The 16894-nt window shown below is 40.6% G+C and overlaps 1 protein-coding gene across 3 annotated transcripts in view; it reads right to left on the bottom strand.

Annotated features, from left to right (window-relative positions):
* LOC143875700 (uncharacterized) overlaps positions 1–16390 on the bottom strand; it is a 39258-nt gene extending 22868 nt beyond the window's left edge. Inside the window, exons 1-5 of one of the 3 annotated variants that reach the window (XM_077377302.1) lie at positions 15756–16390; positions 15110–15259; positions 14775–14924; positions 928–1017; positions 638–796 (exon numbers count right to left, since the gene is read on the bottom strand). In XM_077377302.1, coding sequence (XP_077233417.1) covers positions 638–796; positions 928–1017; positions 14775–14924; positions 15110–15259; positions 15756–16287 — 1081 coding nt within the window. In that variant the 5' untranslated portion in view covers positions 16288–16390. The remainder of the gene's footprint in view (positions 1–637; positions 797–927; positions 1018–14774; positions 14925–15109; positions 15260–15755) is intronic. The other 2 variants (XM_077377303.1, XM_077377304.1) reach the window with 2 other exon arrangements.
* Positions 16391–16894: the final 504 nt, after the last annotated feature.

Here is a 16894-nt window from a genome sequence, read left to right as displayed (position 1 = left end):
ATTCGTTTTCTTTCCATAGAATGTTTTATTAGAAGCATTTTTCAATGGGAAATTTTTACTGGACTTTTTTATTGTAGATTTTTTACAGCTCATTCATAGCACCTGCTGGGTCCATCATTTTACAACAATGTTTTGATAAGCTGAGGCCCATAATTTTACTCCCACGCATAGCATAGCTAGGACCCTCCATTTTACGCCTCATGTTTTGATATGGTAGGACCCACCATCTCTACCCAAACCTATGCATATGGTGGGGCCCACCCCCATTTTACACCCATCGTGAGTAGGCCCATCATCTCTACCCAAGTCCTTGCATTGGGGTGGGCCTCACCATTTTACACTATGTTTTGATAGTATGAGTCCCTCCATTTCCACCCACATCCTTGCATCGGGTGGGGCCCACCATGTTTTGATGGGGTGAGGCCATTATTTTACACCCATGCATAGCACGGGCCAGGAATGCTATTGAATATATAAGAAGTAATGGTCCTTCAAAGAGGATTCCCTCTCTCTCTCAACCTCTGTATTTCCCATCTGATGGTGCTAAGCTAAGCTAAGCTATATTATATAAAATATTGAGTTCAATCTGTGTTTAATAGACACTTTGATCGATCTCTTTCAAATACTAGGTACTAACCTAATCCGAGGATGACTAGCAAAATCTTCATGATAAGCTTGAAGAAACTGAAGCATGTAACATAAATGGAGGGGTAAGATTGAGGTGAAGTCGATGAACCATAACTCACTGGCTGCCCCTTCTTAACATTTTCTTTCTTTCTTTCACCTTCTGCACCATCTTAAAGAGAGAATAAGATTAAAAAATACAAAAAAGAAAAAGAAAATAAGGATAAATGCGCCTTGGAAGTCTGATTAAATTAAACATGTTTGATTAACAGTAAGCTAAAATTGCACCAAGGCAACACTCACCTCCAACTTCAGCACGAACACCATCTTGTGGATTCTCTGTGTCTCTAATCAAGCAATTAGACTTCCGATTCCATTTGCCGAAGTTTTTAACTAGAAGAAGGACAATTCAGAGTTATAAAAACACGTATAGAACATAAGTGTAGAGAAAATTAATGCGACACTTCTCACCATCCTTAGTATTTATTCCATCTCTTTTATGTATATATTTTAAAATTTATGGAACCATGGAATGTTGTCTCTTCAACATCTTGCTAGCTTTGTAAAAGTGAGATAAATAACAAGGACATCAGGCCTCAGAACTGTTGAATTTTGGTAAATCAAAATTAATGTCTTGAAAAGTGAAGTGTTATTGTAGTCTTCTAGGTTATTTACGAGGTATTGATAAAATAAAAAGTTTTTGTGAGCTTTCTAGAGTTCACTATGTTTGATTAGTTTATCCTAGAGACTTATGAGGAGTTCTATGTGGTTGGTTGTGTTATCTAAATGTCTAATGAGAACTACAACTAATGTAATTAATGTGGTTAATTAGGAATCTTAGGTGTTATTTATGTCTATATATGTAGTCTATTTGTGTAGAAAAAGTATGGTTGTGGAGATGTCAAGATTAATCCTGAAGAAAAATCTTTTCAATCATTTTGAGTGGAAGCTGTATACACCACTACAATTTATTTGCTTGGCATGTTCCCAACTAAGTCTATTTGGGATAAAACGCCCATTGAAGCTTGGTGTAGAGGAAAACATTAGTAAGAAATCTCAAAATTTTTGCTTGCGTTTGCTATATTCATCCCATATGAAAATAGACAAGCTAGATAAAACAAGAGATAGATGTATTTTCATTGGATATAGTAGTAGCCCAAAAGGCAATAGACATTGTGATCTTGAAATGAAGAAATTAATTATTACTAGAGATACAATTTTTGATAAAAATACATCATAAATTTGGGATGAAAAGAAAGTATAGGAGTGACCAACTTTATTAAAGGAAGAAGAATCAAGAGACTCCAAGATCAATACAAAGAAGAATCAAGAGACTCCAAGATCAATACAAGGAGGAGAAGGTTCTTCACAAATATCCAAGGACAAGGTCACCCTCATCTCTTAGAAGTCAAGCTAAGAACGGTAAGCAGTCTAAAAGATATTTAGGAGACATGCAAGTTTTCTCTCATAACGAAAATTGGGTGAAAACAATGAAAAAATAAATTAAAATAATAGAGAAATAATTCCCCTGAACTGTTAGGTAGCCCACAACAAATGATATTAATAGAGTGAAATATATCTATACAATAAAACAAAATTTAGATGGATCTATTAAAAAAAATATATAAGGCAAGGCTTGTTACTAAAGGGTACTCACAGCAACCAAGTATTAAATTTTATGAAACCTTAGATCGTATTCAGTTCGACACTATCATGATAATAATTGTCCTTGCAATACAAAAGAAATGGCCTCTTTACCAGTTAAATGTGAAATTAACTTTTCTAAATGATTTTTTGGATGAGAAAAATTTACGTTGCAAAAGAATTTATTTCAAAAGGAGAAAAAATAAAATCTGCTGGTTGAGGGAGGTATTTTATGGGTTAAAGCAAGCACTAATCTGCTGGTTGAAGGAGGTATTTTATGGGTTAAAGCAAAGCACTATGTTTGGTACACTGAAATTGATGTCAATAAGGTTTTTTAAAAGAATAAGAGGGATCCTACCTTAGTCTTTTAAAGAGAAGAATATTATTTTTTATTTGTTAATAAATATATTCTGAAAATATTCTTAAGAAGTTTACTTCAGAACTTGTGATAATTGATGAAAATTTGTGAATTAAAATATTTGTGATAATAGATCAAAATTTACTATCATAAAGAATCATTATAATCATGACACTATGCAATGTATTGCTATCAAGTATCGCTTCATCAAATAGACTTATGAAGAGGTGAAATTCAATTCAAGTACTGTAAGACAGATAATCAATTGGCATACTTCTTCACAGAGGAATTGATGACAGAAAGTTTTAGTATCACATACATCTATCAATTAGGAGTTCAAGGAAAGTAAAATTAGGAGTTCAAGGACAGTGAAATTACGACTGTTGAAATATAATGTGCCATGAGTTTAAAAGCGTGTCATTTGTTATTCTTGTATTATCTTTAATTGAAGATACTAGAATGATATTTGATGGGGTCCAAAATCTGCAGCCAATCGGCTGTTGACACGTGGCCCTTACAGGGACCACTGCAAAGCCAACACCTGTCCCTGCTAAGTATGACGCCTGGACCAATCGGGGACTTCCACCTGCCCCTCCTAGGTATGAAACCTGGTCCATACAGGGGCTACCACCTGTCCTGGACAGGTGGCTCAGGATCACTATAAATAGCCTTCACTTGTGCTAAGGTGAGGGATCTGAGATCAAAACCCTAAGCTTTTTGCTCTGACATTGCTCTGCACTCCTGCTCATACTGACTTGAGTGTCGAAGCGCCCGTCCAGAGCACCACTCCGGGTTGGTCTTCTGACCCTTTGTATCCTTGTTTGTGCTCTTGTGCAGCACATGACTCCATTAGCCCTTCAGCTGTGGCTTGCCAGATCAGCCATTCCGGCCCTACCATAACCTGTTACCAATTTTAGACCTAACAATATTATTTAGAGTCATGTGAAAGTCTAACAGCCTTGTGAAAGTCTAACAGCCTTCTAATAGTCTAAAAGAAATCTAAGAGTCTTGAGAAAGTCTAAGAGTCAAGGACTCTGTATAATTTCATGTAACTTATGTATGCATGAAAGGCCTTATAGTCCTTTATTTTTTAAGAAGTACCGTACGGTCCACACCATATGATGATCCAAACCGTCCATTAGATGGGCCACAACCTAAATAGGTTCTACCTCAAAAATCATTTCCATAGGTTGATCCTAACCCTCCGATCTATAGAGGGACCACACATTAGAGGGTTGATCCTAATAGGATGGTATTTCAGAAGGAGAAAAAAAAGGATAGACTGATGTTTAGAATTAAGGAAATAGTAGCTGAAGATGAAGGGGGGTTAGCGATCTTGGAGGAGTTTCTGGAGTCAGGGGTAAAGGAAGAGCATAATAGGATGGCATTTCAGAAGGAAATTTCATGGAGACAGATCCAGAGTGAGATGGTTATCTGAAGGAGACAAAAACATGGCTTATTTTCATGGGATCTCAAGTGCCAGAGACAAGAGACAAGGAAACCGAATTAGTGCTCTTCAGGTGAATGGAAGGTTAGTGGAGGATAAATGCACTATAGTGGAGGAGATTGTGTCTTTTGCTGAGAGTTTGTATTCCTTAGAGGGGTGATGCGCCTTAGACCAGATGGAGTGCCCTTCAGTTGTTTGGATGAGAGACAAAGGGGAAATCTTGAAAAACCATTTGAGGAGGAGGAGGAAATAAGTTTAGCTCTCTTTTCTTTAGGCAGGGATAGGACCCCGGGATGGATTTTCTTAGCATTTTTTCCAAGCTGCTGGGACATTTTAAAGGCTGACATTCGCAACTTTTTCAAGGAGTTCTTTGACAGTTTGAAGTTGGACGAAGGAATTGGGGCCACTTTTATTACCCTAATACCTAAAGTGAAAGGTGTAGTAAAGATTGGGAACTTCAGGCCAATTAGCTTGGTGGGGTGCTTGTACAAGCTCTTGGCTAAGGTGTTGGCGGAATGTCTAAAGAAGGTGCTTCATAGTATAATTTCTTCAAATCAGTCAGTCTTTGTAGGGGGGATCAGATTCTGGATTGTGCGATGATTGCAAATGAGGTGGTGAATGTCTACCTTAAGGAGGGAGAACAAGGGATTGTGTGCAAACTAGATATGGAGAAAACATACTATCGAGTGAAATGGGACTTCTTGGAGTTTTTAATCGATTGGATGTGATTTGGTGCGAGATGGAGAGGATGGATCCATAGGTGTGTTTTTTCTTGTTGGTTAATGGTTTCCGAAGGGATTCGTCAAATCTTTAGCGGTTTGAGGCAGGGTGACTCTCTTTCCCCTTTCTTAGTCGTTGATTGATAAAGGGAAGTCTTTAGGGCTATTTGAAGGATTCATGTTGGGAAATCAAGGGGTGGAGGTTCTCATCCTCAGTTTGCCGATGACACCAAAAGGTGCTAAATCTTAAGGCTATCATGCACCCTGGTCAAAGATCAAACTTTCGAAAGTCTCGAATCCTTGACATGCACATTCCAAGTGAAGAGGTAGAAGGGCTGATGAGTCTATTGAGATGTTCAGTAGACAATTTTCCATTTTCTTATCTTGGTCTCTTATTGGGAGGGGGTAGGCCATCAAAGAACTAGGGGGATCAAGTAGTAGAGAGGGTGTAGAAAAGATTGGATATTTGGAAGAGAAACATGGTTTCATTTGGGGTGGTGGTTGGGGGTGGGTGGGTAACTCTAATTAAGGCAGTCATATCAAATATTCTAGTATATCACTTATCAGTGTTCAAATGCCCTATGAGCATGATCAACCGGATTGATAAAATCCAAAGGAGATTTCTATGGGATGAGGCAGATGATATGAAAAAGATGCATCTAGTGTGCTGGAAGGACGTGTTCAAACCAATTTAGGCGGAGTTCTTGGGATTAGAAGACTAAAAGAGGTGAATAAGGCACTCCTTGGAAGTGGCTTTGGAGGTTTGGGAAAGAGAGACCACCTTTGGGTGAAAGTCATTGAGAAGAAAGTATGTTGCTTGGGAATTGGGTATCAGATGACAAGTTTCGCTAGAGAGGAGGGACACTCTTATCCGGAAGAGCAAGTTTTCTGAAGGTGTAAGGTTCAGAGTATACTCTGGTGAGAGAATCAAGTTTTGGGGTCATAAGTGGTGTGGAGAGACCCATATGAAAGAACGGGGTGACATTGACTAAATACGAGATTTCGCTTAAAGTACATAAGCGGGCCAACGAAAGGCAATGAATAGTCAGACTAGGCAACCGGGACTCCCTTCACAGGTCAACAAGCAATACCAGGCCAAGCCTTAGTAGATTTGTATATCATGGTGGCAGATAAGGAGGTTTGGGTTAAGGATTGCTTTGAGAGCGATGAGGATGGGGTCGTATGAAAGATTAGCTTCAGAAGGAATCTTTTTGGCAAAGAATTGGAGGGGTGTAGCGAGGCTCTTGCCTCTGCTAGCATCATGTTACATCAAGAGATCAGGTGAAGACAAAAGGGTTTGGATCCAATCCTCTTCAGGTACCTTCAACATCAAATCTTTCTGCAACCTGATTGCATCCAATTCTTTAGCTTCGCTAGTGGCTAGATATGAAATATCCCAGCTCCCCTTAGAGTTTGTGCATTTGCGTAGTCGCCAGTACTAGATGAAATCCTCAAAGTGGATCACCTCCGCAAAAGAAACATGTGGATCATTGACCACTACGCCTTGCGTGTGGAGGCAGGTGAGTGAGTCGACTACATTTTCATTCATTGCAAAACTGTCAGGTTTGTGTTCTATGTAATGCAAGTAGGGACCCCTGGTCCCCAATGTAATTTCCATAGTATCAATGAAATTGTCAATTTTCAAAAAAAAAAAAAAAAAAAAAACTGTCAGGTTTGTGTGGAGTCGCATATTTGGCATTTCTTGGGTTTTCCCTGCAAAACTATCAGACTTATTGGAAAGCTGGTCCCATGTGCCTTGGCGAAGAAAAGGTAAAATATTATGGAATGTGATAATGCTATCTACCATCTGGGTGCTATGAAAGGAAAGAAATTCCAGAGTTTTTAGAGGCTTAGTGAAGTCCTCTCAATTCCTCTTCATCAAGGTATAGAGAGGTATGTCATAGTATCGATCATAGGTCAATCGTTTCGCAGTCATGGGAGCTTCCCTGCTGCAGGTTTCTCCCTGCAGGTTTCTCAAATTGAACTTTGACGGTTCAAGTATAGGGAGCCTTGGTCCAACTGGATTAGGAGGTCTCTTGCGAGACGAGCATGAGAAACACTATGGGCTTTGTTAGAAATGGAGTTAGAGTTAGAGAGAGGAAGAAGAAGAGGAATCGTGAGGATGGAGAGTATCCACTAGGGAGCTGCTCATGTAAATGATTTATATATAGGCCTAAATAAGGCAACATGTTTACAATGACTACAATACCCTCTACACTACATTTAATACCTAATCTACCCTTACATGTTATTCAACACTCCCCCTCAAGATGGAGTGTATATGCTACGGAGCTCCAATTTGCTACAAAGAAAGCAACAACCAACCAAAAAATAATAATACAACAAAAAGTGCAATAAAACCATACACATAGCCAGCTTGGCACAGCACTCCTCAAGCTGGTGTGGTGAGTACATAATAAAAAGCATAATAAAAAGATAGCAATGGCCACAAGAGTACAACAGTGAGATCAAAGGCCTTGAATGGAGCAGCTCCCCCTGAATCAGCACGACGATGAGAGCGATCAAAACAGGCCCTCCCCCTGAATGAGAGCGTGACAAATAAATCTGCAAACCACGAAGGATCGAAAGGTGACATCTCGTCAGTGAAATAGCAGCGATCCATCGAGCAAAATAAGCACCGAAGGCACTCACGAGCAACGAAGAAGTAGCACTAACTGGCAGAGACATCAGCTGAGTAACACATCGCCAAGAGAAGAAGAACAACCATCAGAAAGATGATTAGAACCAACCAACGACGGGGGACACCATCGTCTGAAGAAACAAGGTCAATGGGGACACCGTCGCTGTGGATCCCGATCCGAGGACGAGTGAGGGAACGAGTCCCTGACACTCTCTGGATCATCCACGTGAAAGGACAGCTCTACCAAGGAACTCTCAAAATGGATGCCACCCTCATAGCATAGCACGAGTGGCGATAAAAAGAAAGAGATATGTCTTGATCCGGAACCAAGGTTCGAAACCGAGATATACTTAAAATAAACTCAGAGTCGCCATCCATGGATATGCCATGGAACCCTAAAATCAAATCCTCTGTGCAATGGATAACCAGAAATATATATGGGTTCGTGCCTGATTACGAATGGAGAAGGTCTGAGAGCACCCCCAATTCGTCCGAGTGCAAGCACTTGGTCTCTTATGCCATTTATTATTAACTCCAAAGAAGTTTGGGTAAAAATCATGTGAAATGGGAACAATCCTCAGGAATCGTCTACTTAAGCATGCATTTCCTGAGGATAAAGATAATAAACACATATAAAATAAAATAAAAGATGTGTCACCTAAGCATAGCTAGGTTATGAGTGACAAGCCTAATGGGTATCTAAGTTCTGATGTGCAAACACATGCAAGTTATAGCTAAAGGTATAGGATCAGTGCAAGAAAACAAGAAAACACATCAAAAAAAATACAATAACTACACAACAAATCATAAGACTCTAAATGATTAGCCCGAGTCCTCAGATGGTCTGGTATTCATCCAAAGAAGCCTACGTATCCCCGCCTCAACGAGAATCAAGGTAACGTAATTCTTCGCGCCTATTCTAAGCTAGGATGCCTAAGACACCTAGACCTCTATCCTAGACTCGATCTAAAAGATCGGACCGGTTATTAAAATTTCTTGTACGATTATTTAAATTCCAGTGAATTGTGAATTTTAGGACACCCTATATGCCCTAACTAAATGCAGATTAACCCTAAGCTAATGCAGGTGGTTCCTACAACCTATGTGTAACTAGGCTGTGTTTCCTAAGGAAAACAAAGGGTTGATTAACGCATCCTATTCTAGTCATCAGTCGGCGATGTGAATCGCCCACTGACCGGACGGAGGCGCTCCTATAACTCTAGGACAAACCCCTAACTCTAAAACAATCACAAACAAGCACACAACAAAACAAAGGTCAAACCCTAACTCTAAACTCTCTATCTAGGACAAAGTCCTAACTCTAAAGGAAGAGCTTTTCGAAATCAAATGCTGCTTATTCAAAAAGGTTTAAAACGCTATTTACAAAAGTTTGGCTGGACTTGGGATATAAATCCCAAGCTGCACTACGTACCTCGTGGAAAAGGATCAAGCCAACGTAGTTCGAAACGAACTCTCATAATTACTGTTTCTAAAGCATTCGACACTTTATGCTTTTTTTAAGGTTTAAATTTCTAATATTTTTTAGGTTTTAAATTTCTAATGTTTTTGCATTTTAAAAACTTTTCCAATATTTTTGAACTTTTAAAATGCTTTTACCCTTTTAGTCAAAGACCTAAGGGAATATACAAAGCAAAAACCTAGGGCCGAACTCTAGGGCTAACAGGGGAAACCCCTAAACCAGGTAAACCAACGCCGAAGACGAAGGAATGGTTTAAGACCACAAAAAAAAAAGCTCTAATGAGACTGTGCTAGTCTCTAACAAAGAAGAACGACGACAACACTAAGGAGAAACTTCTAACAGAAAACACTGCCAAAAGCGAAGGTAAATGAGCCAAAGACTCTCGAATAATACTCCTAAAAGGACAAATGAGTCAAGGACTCTCTAATAACACCACTAAAAAGGATAAATGAGCCAAAGACTCGAATAATACCACCCAAAGGACGAATGAGTCAAAGACTCTCTAATAAAAAACACTAAAGAAGATAAATGAGCCAAAGGCTCTCTAATACTACAACTTAAAGGAGAAATGAGTCAAAGACTCTCTAAAAGGAGCTGCTCCAACATAAGGCTGGGTAAGCCTTCTAAAAAAAAGAAACTCTCTAAATGAGACAAGGCTTGTCTCCAAATAGGGGCTTTATAAATGAGGCAAGGCATGCTTCCTATGGGTATACTCCCTACCAAACTAAAGCGACCTCCCTAAGGGTAGGTCCAAAAAGAGGCTTGTCTCCAAAAGAGAACTATCTCAATGAGACAGAGTGTGTCTCCTAGCACGGAACTCGCTAATAAGACCACAATGAGGAAGAGAAACTACCACTTAAAGGTTTCTAAAAGACTAGAGAAGTCTCTAAATAAAAGAGGGGAAGCTCTACTAAGACTGAGCAAGTCCCCTAAGGATGGGCTTGCTCTATAGAGGCACAAATTGTCTCTCTAAAGGGGAGGCTCCGACTATCGCCATCATTGCCCTCAAAACAGCATAGTCAAGAACAAAAATCTAAAATATAAGATCCCCTCAACGGCCATGAAATTTTAGAAGCAAAGGTCCAAGCTCCAGGTGCATTTCCAACAAGTCTTCAAACAAGGAGGGGTCACATTCTTATTTTTAGTGTAATCTATGATAAATTGCAGCTATTTGGAAATTCAGATAGCAAGCCTGATAGAGGACTTATCTAAACTTTAAATATGAAACCCTCTCGGCCCTCAGACTTGAAACCCAAGCAAGTTGTAATCACAGACTCAAAATCTGCCCCACCAAGTGCACTGGTTTGAATTGACGACACTCTTTCATTATTCTGCCCTTATAATTATTACTTCTCTGAGTTACCAAAATTTCAACTCAAGTGTGCTACCCAAATTCTCTTCACCTCTATTTACACTACTATGTCTTAATGAAGACATAACTAACTCAGCTCTACACACTTCCACTGGGATATCAATTAAATTGAAAACATGTCACCTGTCTGGAACTACTCTCACAATTAGAATTAATTTCAATCAGGTGACACATCAACTGGTGCCATCCTCACAACACCAATAGTGCCAATATCATTCCTCTATACCTTAAAGAACTGACATCATTATAACCCTGTATTGGAATTGCATTTCTATTACTACCAAGTCCTAACTGATGCCATTAAGATTTTCAAAAGAAAATTAAAGGAATCATGAAGATGGAAGAGATAATCATGGTTTATGCAGACAATGCCAATACTACCAGAATGAGTTAGAAGTATGGCCACTCCCCTGTTTCGATATCCATACCAAACCCATCTAAGCTACTGATCATCCATAGAACCCATTTCATCCCCAAGAACTATGAAAGAACTACTAAACTGATATAGAAAAGAGAATTAAGTGCACTCCTCAACACCAACAAGAAAATCTATGGTAGTCATCAAATCTAATAATGCTGGATTTTAATGTCTGCAAGGGTTAAAGAGTTACCTGAGAGGCTACCCGAAAGGCATAATAAGTGAAGATGAAGAAGATGGAAATGATGCTCAGCCAGAGGAGATGGTGGAGTAGTGACTGTAGGATGTAAAGTTGGGGCACGGATCCGAGGGATAGCGGGTAGATACAGTGGTCGAGCCTTCCCTCTCTCTCTTCTTTGCTACTAATTTTCTCTTTTGATCTCCTCTGCTACAGCCCTAAAAATGCAGCAGTGAAGGCGGCAAATAAAGAGCTACTGCCGGATTCCGGCAAAATCCATCGGAGTACACAAACAGATTCGATCCTCCTCCTCTTTTTATTCTCTGCAATTTCCCCGAAATGAGAGCCCTAAATCCCCTTTCCTAACTCAGATTTGCTGCAATTTCACCCTATTGAAACCCTAAAACCCAATCCTCTTATTCTTCTCTCTACCTCTTCCAATCTCTATGCCCAACCCTACTTCTTCTATCTCCTTCTTCCTCTTAAAATCGGTGGTAGGATGTATCTGTTGGAGGTTGGATGCGAAAAGGTGGAGAAGATGATTGCCGGAAGGAGTGGGTAAATCAGAGATCGATCGGAGAAGAAATGAGAAGAGATTGAAGGAGAAGAAATAAGATTAGGTGCGGCTGAGAAAGGATATGCTTGAAGGTGATAATGGAGTCGATGCTGGGCCAGATCTTCGGTAGGATTGCCACCGGAAGAGCCGCTGGAGAAGATGAAGAAGGAGACAAGATCCATATCCTCCTCTCACTCTCTCTCTCTCTCTCAAAAAAAAAATCTGTAGCAAAAAGAAGAAGAAAAGAAATGAGATCTTAGATCTGAGATTTCAGATCTCAGATCTCAGAATTTAGCAACGATCGGCCGGAGCTTGGAGGTTCTCGATGGGTATTTGGGTTTAATGAAGGTGGAGGAAACCGGAAGAAGAAGAAAAAGAAGAAGAGGAGTCGGGGATTAGGATGGAGAGATGGTGGTGAAGTGCGATCGGAGCTCCGGCACCGTTGCCGGAGGAGAAGAAAACCCACCCTCTCTCTGCAATCTCTCTCTCTCTCTCTCTCTCTCTCTCTCTCTCTCTCTCTCTCTCTGTTTTGAACGAGCATGAACAGTGCCCCCTCATTTTTTTTGTTTTTTATATATATATGAAAATTACGGTGCTGATAATGGCACCTCCAATTGATGACGCGCGCGGAAAGGATGAGGCGCGCCCGCCAGGTTTGTCCTATTAGGTCCGGGAGCGCCCATCACAGGATAATTCACCCCCCTCCTCAACTGGATACTCCCTGTTGTGGATAAATCACCCCCCTTCATTGCTTGTACCCCGCTTCTTGCATCGCTCGTCCTATTTGACAAATTTGCTCGGAATTTGAGGAAATTTGGCGAGGGCCTTGGTGAGACCCCAATCTAGCTTATGATGTAATTTGGGATCCCCACTTGGTGATTGGATGGGGTTTCGCACAAACACAGCGAACTTGGGTCCGGTCAAAATGGGGTGTCTACAGTCGCCTGAAGAGAACCAACCAACGATGGGGACACCATCGTCTGGAGAGAAGGTCGACGGGGACACTATCGCTTGAAGAGAACCAACCAACGATGGGGACACCATCGTCTGGAGACAAGGTCAACAGAGACATCGTCGCCTGAAGAGAAAAACGACCAATGACAGTGGAAATCACATCGCTAGGCATATAGCAAGACAAAGAGAAGTGGATTGCACCGCAAACCACGATGAACGTGTAAAACTACGCCAAGAATATGAAGAAGGAGCAACAAACAATGTGACGGAGTGACAATGCTAAGAAGCAACTCACTCTACGAAGGACTGACAATGAAAGGAAGAAACAAGAAGTGACAATGTGAAGAAGCAACTCACACTATGAAGGATTGACAATGAGAGGAAGAAACAAGCCATAGAATAGAAGGGTGAACACCTTAAAGAACAGAAGAAGAAACAAAGAACGAGGAAGACCAACACCAATCAGCTACATGATAACACTCCCCCTCAAGTTGAAGCCGAACGCCTTCAACTTGCAAAGAGAAGAAGACTTTTAAGGCATAAAACCTCTCTTAGATATTTTATCAAACACTTAAAGTGCACCTTTGACATCAACATAAAATACATAATGGGAAGAAAGAAATGACTACAAGACAACAACACGACAACCATAAGGCAACAACAAGACAAAGATACAACACACTCCATCCATGGAACTACATGAAGGGCTTCAACACTCCCCCTCAAGTTGAGGTCGGAGGCCTTCAACTTTCAACAAAAGGAATGACTTCAAGGCACCACACCTCTCTCAGACATTTCACCAAACACTTGGCGTGCAACTTGAAGAACAACACAAAAGACATAGAAGACAATGAGAAGAAAGGATTTAGAATATAAAGATTAGGATGGAGGGGAGATGGAGATTCAAAAGGGAAAGAAAGAAAGGATTTAGAATATAAAGAAAGAGATTAAGAAAATAGAAAGAACCCAACAAGGGAATGGATTTAGAAAAGAAAAGAGATTTGGAGTTTTGGATGTCAGATAATGGAGGAATTGGAGGTGGAGTACAACCCAAAATGGGTTACGGCAAAGACGGAAGAGTTTGTTTGTTGGTTTGTTGGTTTTTTTTTTTTTTTTTTTTTTTTTTTTTTTTTTTTTTTTGGATTTACGGCAAAGGGAAGGAGTGAGTTTTATGGAAAACCCAACACGAGGGTTTGCGTGTGAGTTGAGAGATGGAGGAGAGATTTTATTGATTTTGGGAGAGATTTTTTAGAGAGATTGAGAGAACGCAAAAACCAAAAGAGAGAGAGAGAGAGAGAGAGAGAGAGAGAGAGAGAGATGCTCTTCTTCTTCTTCTTCTTCTTCTTCTTCTTCTTCTTCTTTTCTTCCCTTCGGATCTTTGCTCTGATACCATGTTATAAATGGAGTTAGGGTTAAAGAGAGGAAGAAGAAGAGGAATGGAGAGGATAGAGAGTCTCCGCTAGGGAGATCCTCATGTAAATGATGTATATATAGACTTAAATAGGGCAACATGTGTACAATGACTACAATACCCTCTACACTACATATAATACCTAATCTACCCTTACATGTTATTCAACAGACTTTTTCAGGCCCAATAGGGATTACAAACTCTACTGGGAGATTAGAGCAGTTCATCAAGGTTTAAGGATGATAGGTATGACGATTCTTGATCAGGTAGTGGTGGAGGGGGAGACTTCCTCAACGTTATTAGGTAGTTGAGGGGGAGTTCTCTGCATCCTTGGAGGTTTGCTTATTGGATGGACTAGATCGTAGATAGTGTGGAGGGATCCTCTGTTTCATTCTGTCATGTAAGGAGGTCGGCAAATATGAGGCCGATAGGCTGATGAGGGAGGGGGTTTCCAGGGCAGCTATGGAAACCTTTGATTTTCTCCCCCCTCGAGGTGTCTTTGTGTTGTGTGTTCTTATTTATTGTTTTCTTTTGTATTGTAACTATGATTTCAATCGCCATGGTCTCTCCTGTGTCGTTTTTCTTCGTTAATTTAACATTTTGCCACTTAAAAAAGTAACCAGGTAAAAAAAAAAGGTTGTTTCTCCTCCATCGGACCAAGTGAGTTTCCCGACCTGAAATCAGTCCATGCACTTTTTTGGAGAATGGCTGAGATTAGTCCAACTGTAAACAGGTATTTTACTCTCAGCCCTTCACAAAAAAGTCATGGGCTGATTTCTCTGGCACCCTTAGTCTCGAGGTTCCAACTTAAACAAATGGGTTTCTATTGAGTAAAAAAGCATTTCAATGACATTTTTGAAATATCCCAGAAACTGTTTGGTACTGGTATGTCCTGAGATCAGTGTAGTGGCTTCAAAGTGGTTTCTATGCAACTTTGCCTCTTTTAAGAGTTGGAATTGCTCGAAGTCTTACCCAAAACACAGACTATATCCTTCAATATCTTCCAGACGATGAAGCATGTTTGGTAGTTCTCTGGGATGTAATGATTGCTTACTGTAGAAGAATCCTGTGGGCTGTAACCATTAGACTTGTTCTCCCCCATCAGCGGATCAACAAATACACCTATAAAGAACCGCATTAGTCATGAGAAGTTTCACAAATTTAAGTTTAAAAACTCAACTCAGTGACAGGTAAGTTCTTGTTTGGCTTTTTTTAAGGTAATGTTCTTCTCAAAGACATGACATATCTCTTGTGAGTTATGGTTAGAAATCCACTGAGTTGACTCTGGCAGAGTTAGAAAGTCTTACAAGAGTAGATGATGTGGTCGAGGCGTCGGATGCGGGTTCCACTCCTGAAAGCGTGAGGCTTGTTGGCTAGAAGATGGAGAGGTAACTCCCCTTTCGCGTTAATGGAGTTAACAAGATCTCCATATAGATAAATTATCTGGAAGGCCAATTCTGATAGCACACAGTAGGAGAAAGTATAAGAACTTAAATATACAGCGACGAGACTGCTCCAGTCCGCTCATGAAACTTTCGCGATTGGGTCAGCCATACACTTCACATGTTTCTAGCGATTCATATGGCATGTGGAATTGTAGAACCCCCTCATGATGGTCCACCAAATCAAGGGTCCAAATTACAAACAAATGTTCCATGTGGGACCCAACTTTAATAGTTAGACTTTGTGGAAGTATAAATGATTAAATAACACAACTCATTAAGCTTTTGGAGTTGTTGGTTGTTTCACATGGTATCAGACCTATTGCCTCAAGACAGGTCCTGGGTTCAAAACCCAACAACTCCCTCATATTAAAATCTACGTGCGTGCTCAACCCAAAAAACAGAGGGGCCACAAGTGAGTGGGGAGTGTTTGAAGTATAAATGATTAAATAACACCAACTCTAACAGCTTTAGCTTTTGGAGGAATTGGTTGTTTCACATAGATACATACCGAAGTATTCCCCTGAAATGGTACAATGAAGAATGGTGTCTCCATCATCCCTCCTGCAAAGTGACTTGTCATGAGGATCATGACATTTTTTGTGGAGTGCAAGAAAAGCTTCCTTCTTGCCTTGGAGAGCAGCCAAAAAGAGTGGTGTCTCTTTCGCCTTATTTCGAGCTGTGATGAGCATTTGATCTTTCGCCAATAAGCAATCGCACATCTCCACCATCCCCAATGTTGCAGCCAAGTGCAATGGGGTGTTCCCTCTATGGTCACCGATCCGCAACGTCTCCGGATTTGCCACGAAGTTCACGAGCCTCTTGACTATGTTTGTGTTTCCACTAGAGACTGCTAAGTGTAAAACCGTGTCGTCCCATCTCGTGATCTTGGCGCCTTGTGCTTTTGGATTCTTCTCATAGCATTTTATCACATCTTCCCACTTCCCTTTCATGGCATCCTTGAACATAGATTTAGAAATCGTCTCAAGCTGCGGATCCCATTGAGGTTCCATATCTCCTTCCATTCTTGCATTAGGTTCCATATCTCCTTCCCTTCTTGCAAAATTCACTGACCGAGAAGAGAGGAGGCCAAACTAGTTATTTTATCTTGGATTTCTAAGCTGCACCAAATTCTTGTTCTTTCCTAGAATAAAGAGAGGCTTCTGTTGTTCTGCCTTACACTTTTGTGGGCCACCTTCATCTTCTTTTCTACACTAAAGAGAGGATTTTGTTCTTGTTCTTTTGTACTCTAAAGTGAGGCTTTTGTGGGCCTTCTTCTGTACTCTAGAGTGAGGCTTTTGTGAGCCTTCTTCTTTTCTTCTTTTTTCTAGGCTAGAGGTGCAGGTCCGACCTGGTTGTGGCCAACCCTACCCCAACCCGAGGACCTAGAACCTCAACCCTAACCCGACCCAACCCCAGCCTTTGGTCAAGGAGGGTCAACCCTAACCCAACCTGCCTTTAAATCTCTCAAACCTAACCCAACCCAACCCAACTTTCCAAATCACGCCGGGTTTAGTCGGGTTGGAACGAATTGGGTTCAAGTTGGTCTAAGGGGAAAAAGAAAAAGAAATAGAAAAAAAAATAACCCTAAGTTTTTGACATAGCCATACAATCACAATAAAATTAAGGGGAAAGGGTCCAGTTCCGGTC

This window comes from Tasmannia lanceolata, unplaced genomic scaffold (assembly GCF_043159265.1).
Source record: "Tasmannia lanceolata isolate RefF3 unplaced genomic scaffold, GAP_Taslan_0.1 ptg000004l, whole genome shotgun sequence".
Taxonomy (NCBI): Eukaryota; Viridiplantae; Streptophyta; class Magnoliopsida; order Canellales; family Winteraceae; genus Tasmannia; species Tasmannia lanceolata.
This window is presented reverse-complemented; position numbering and strand designations above follow the sequence as displayed.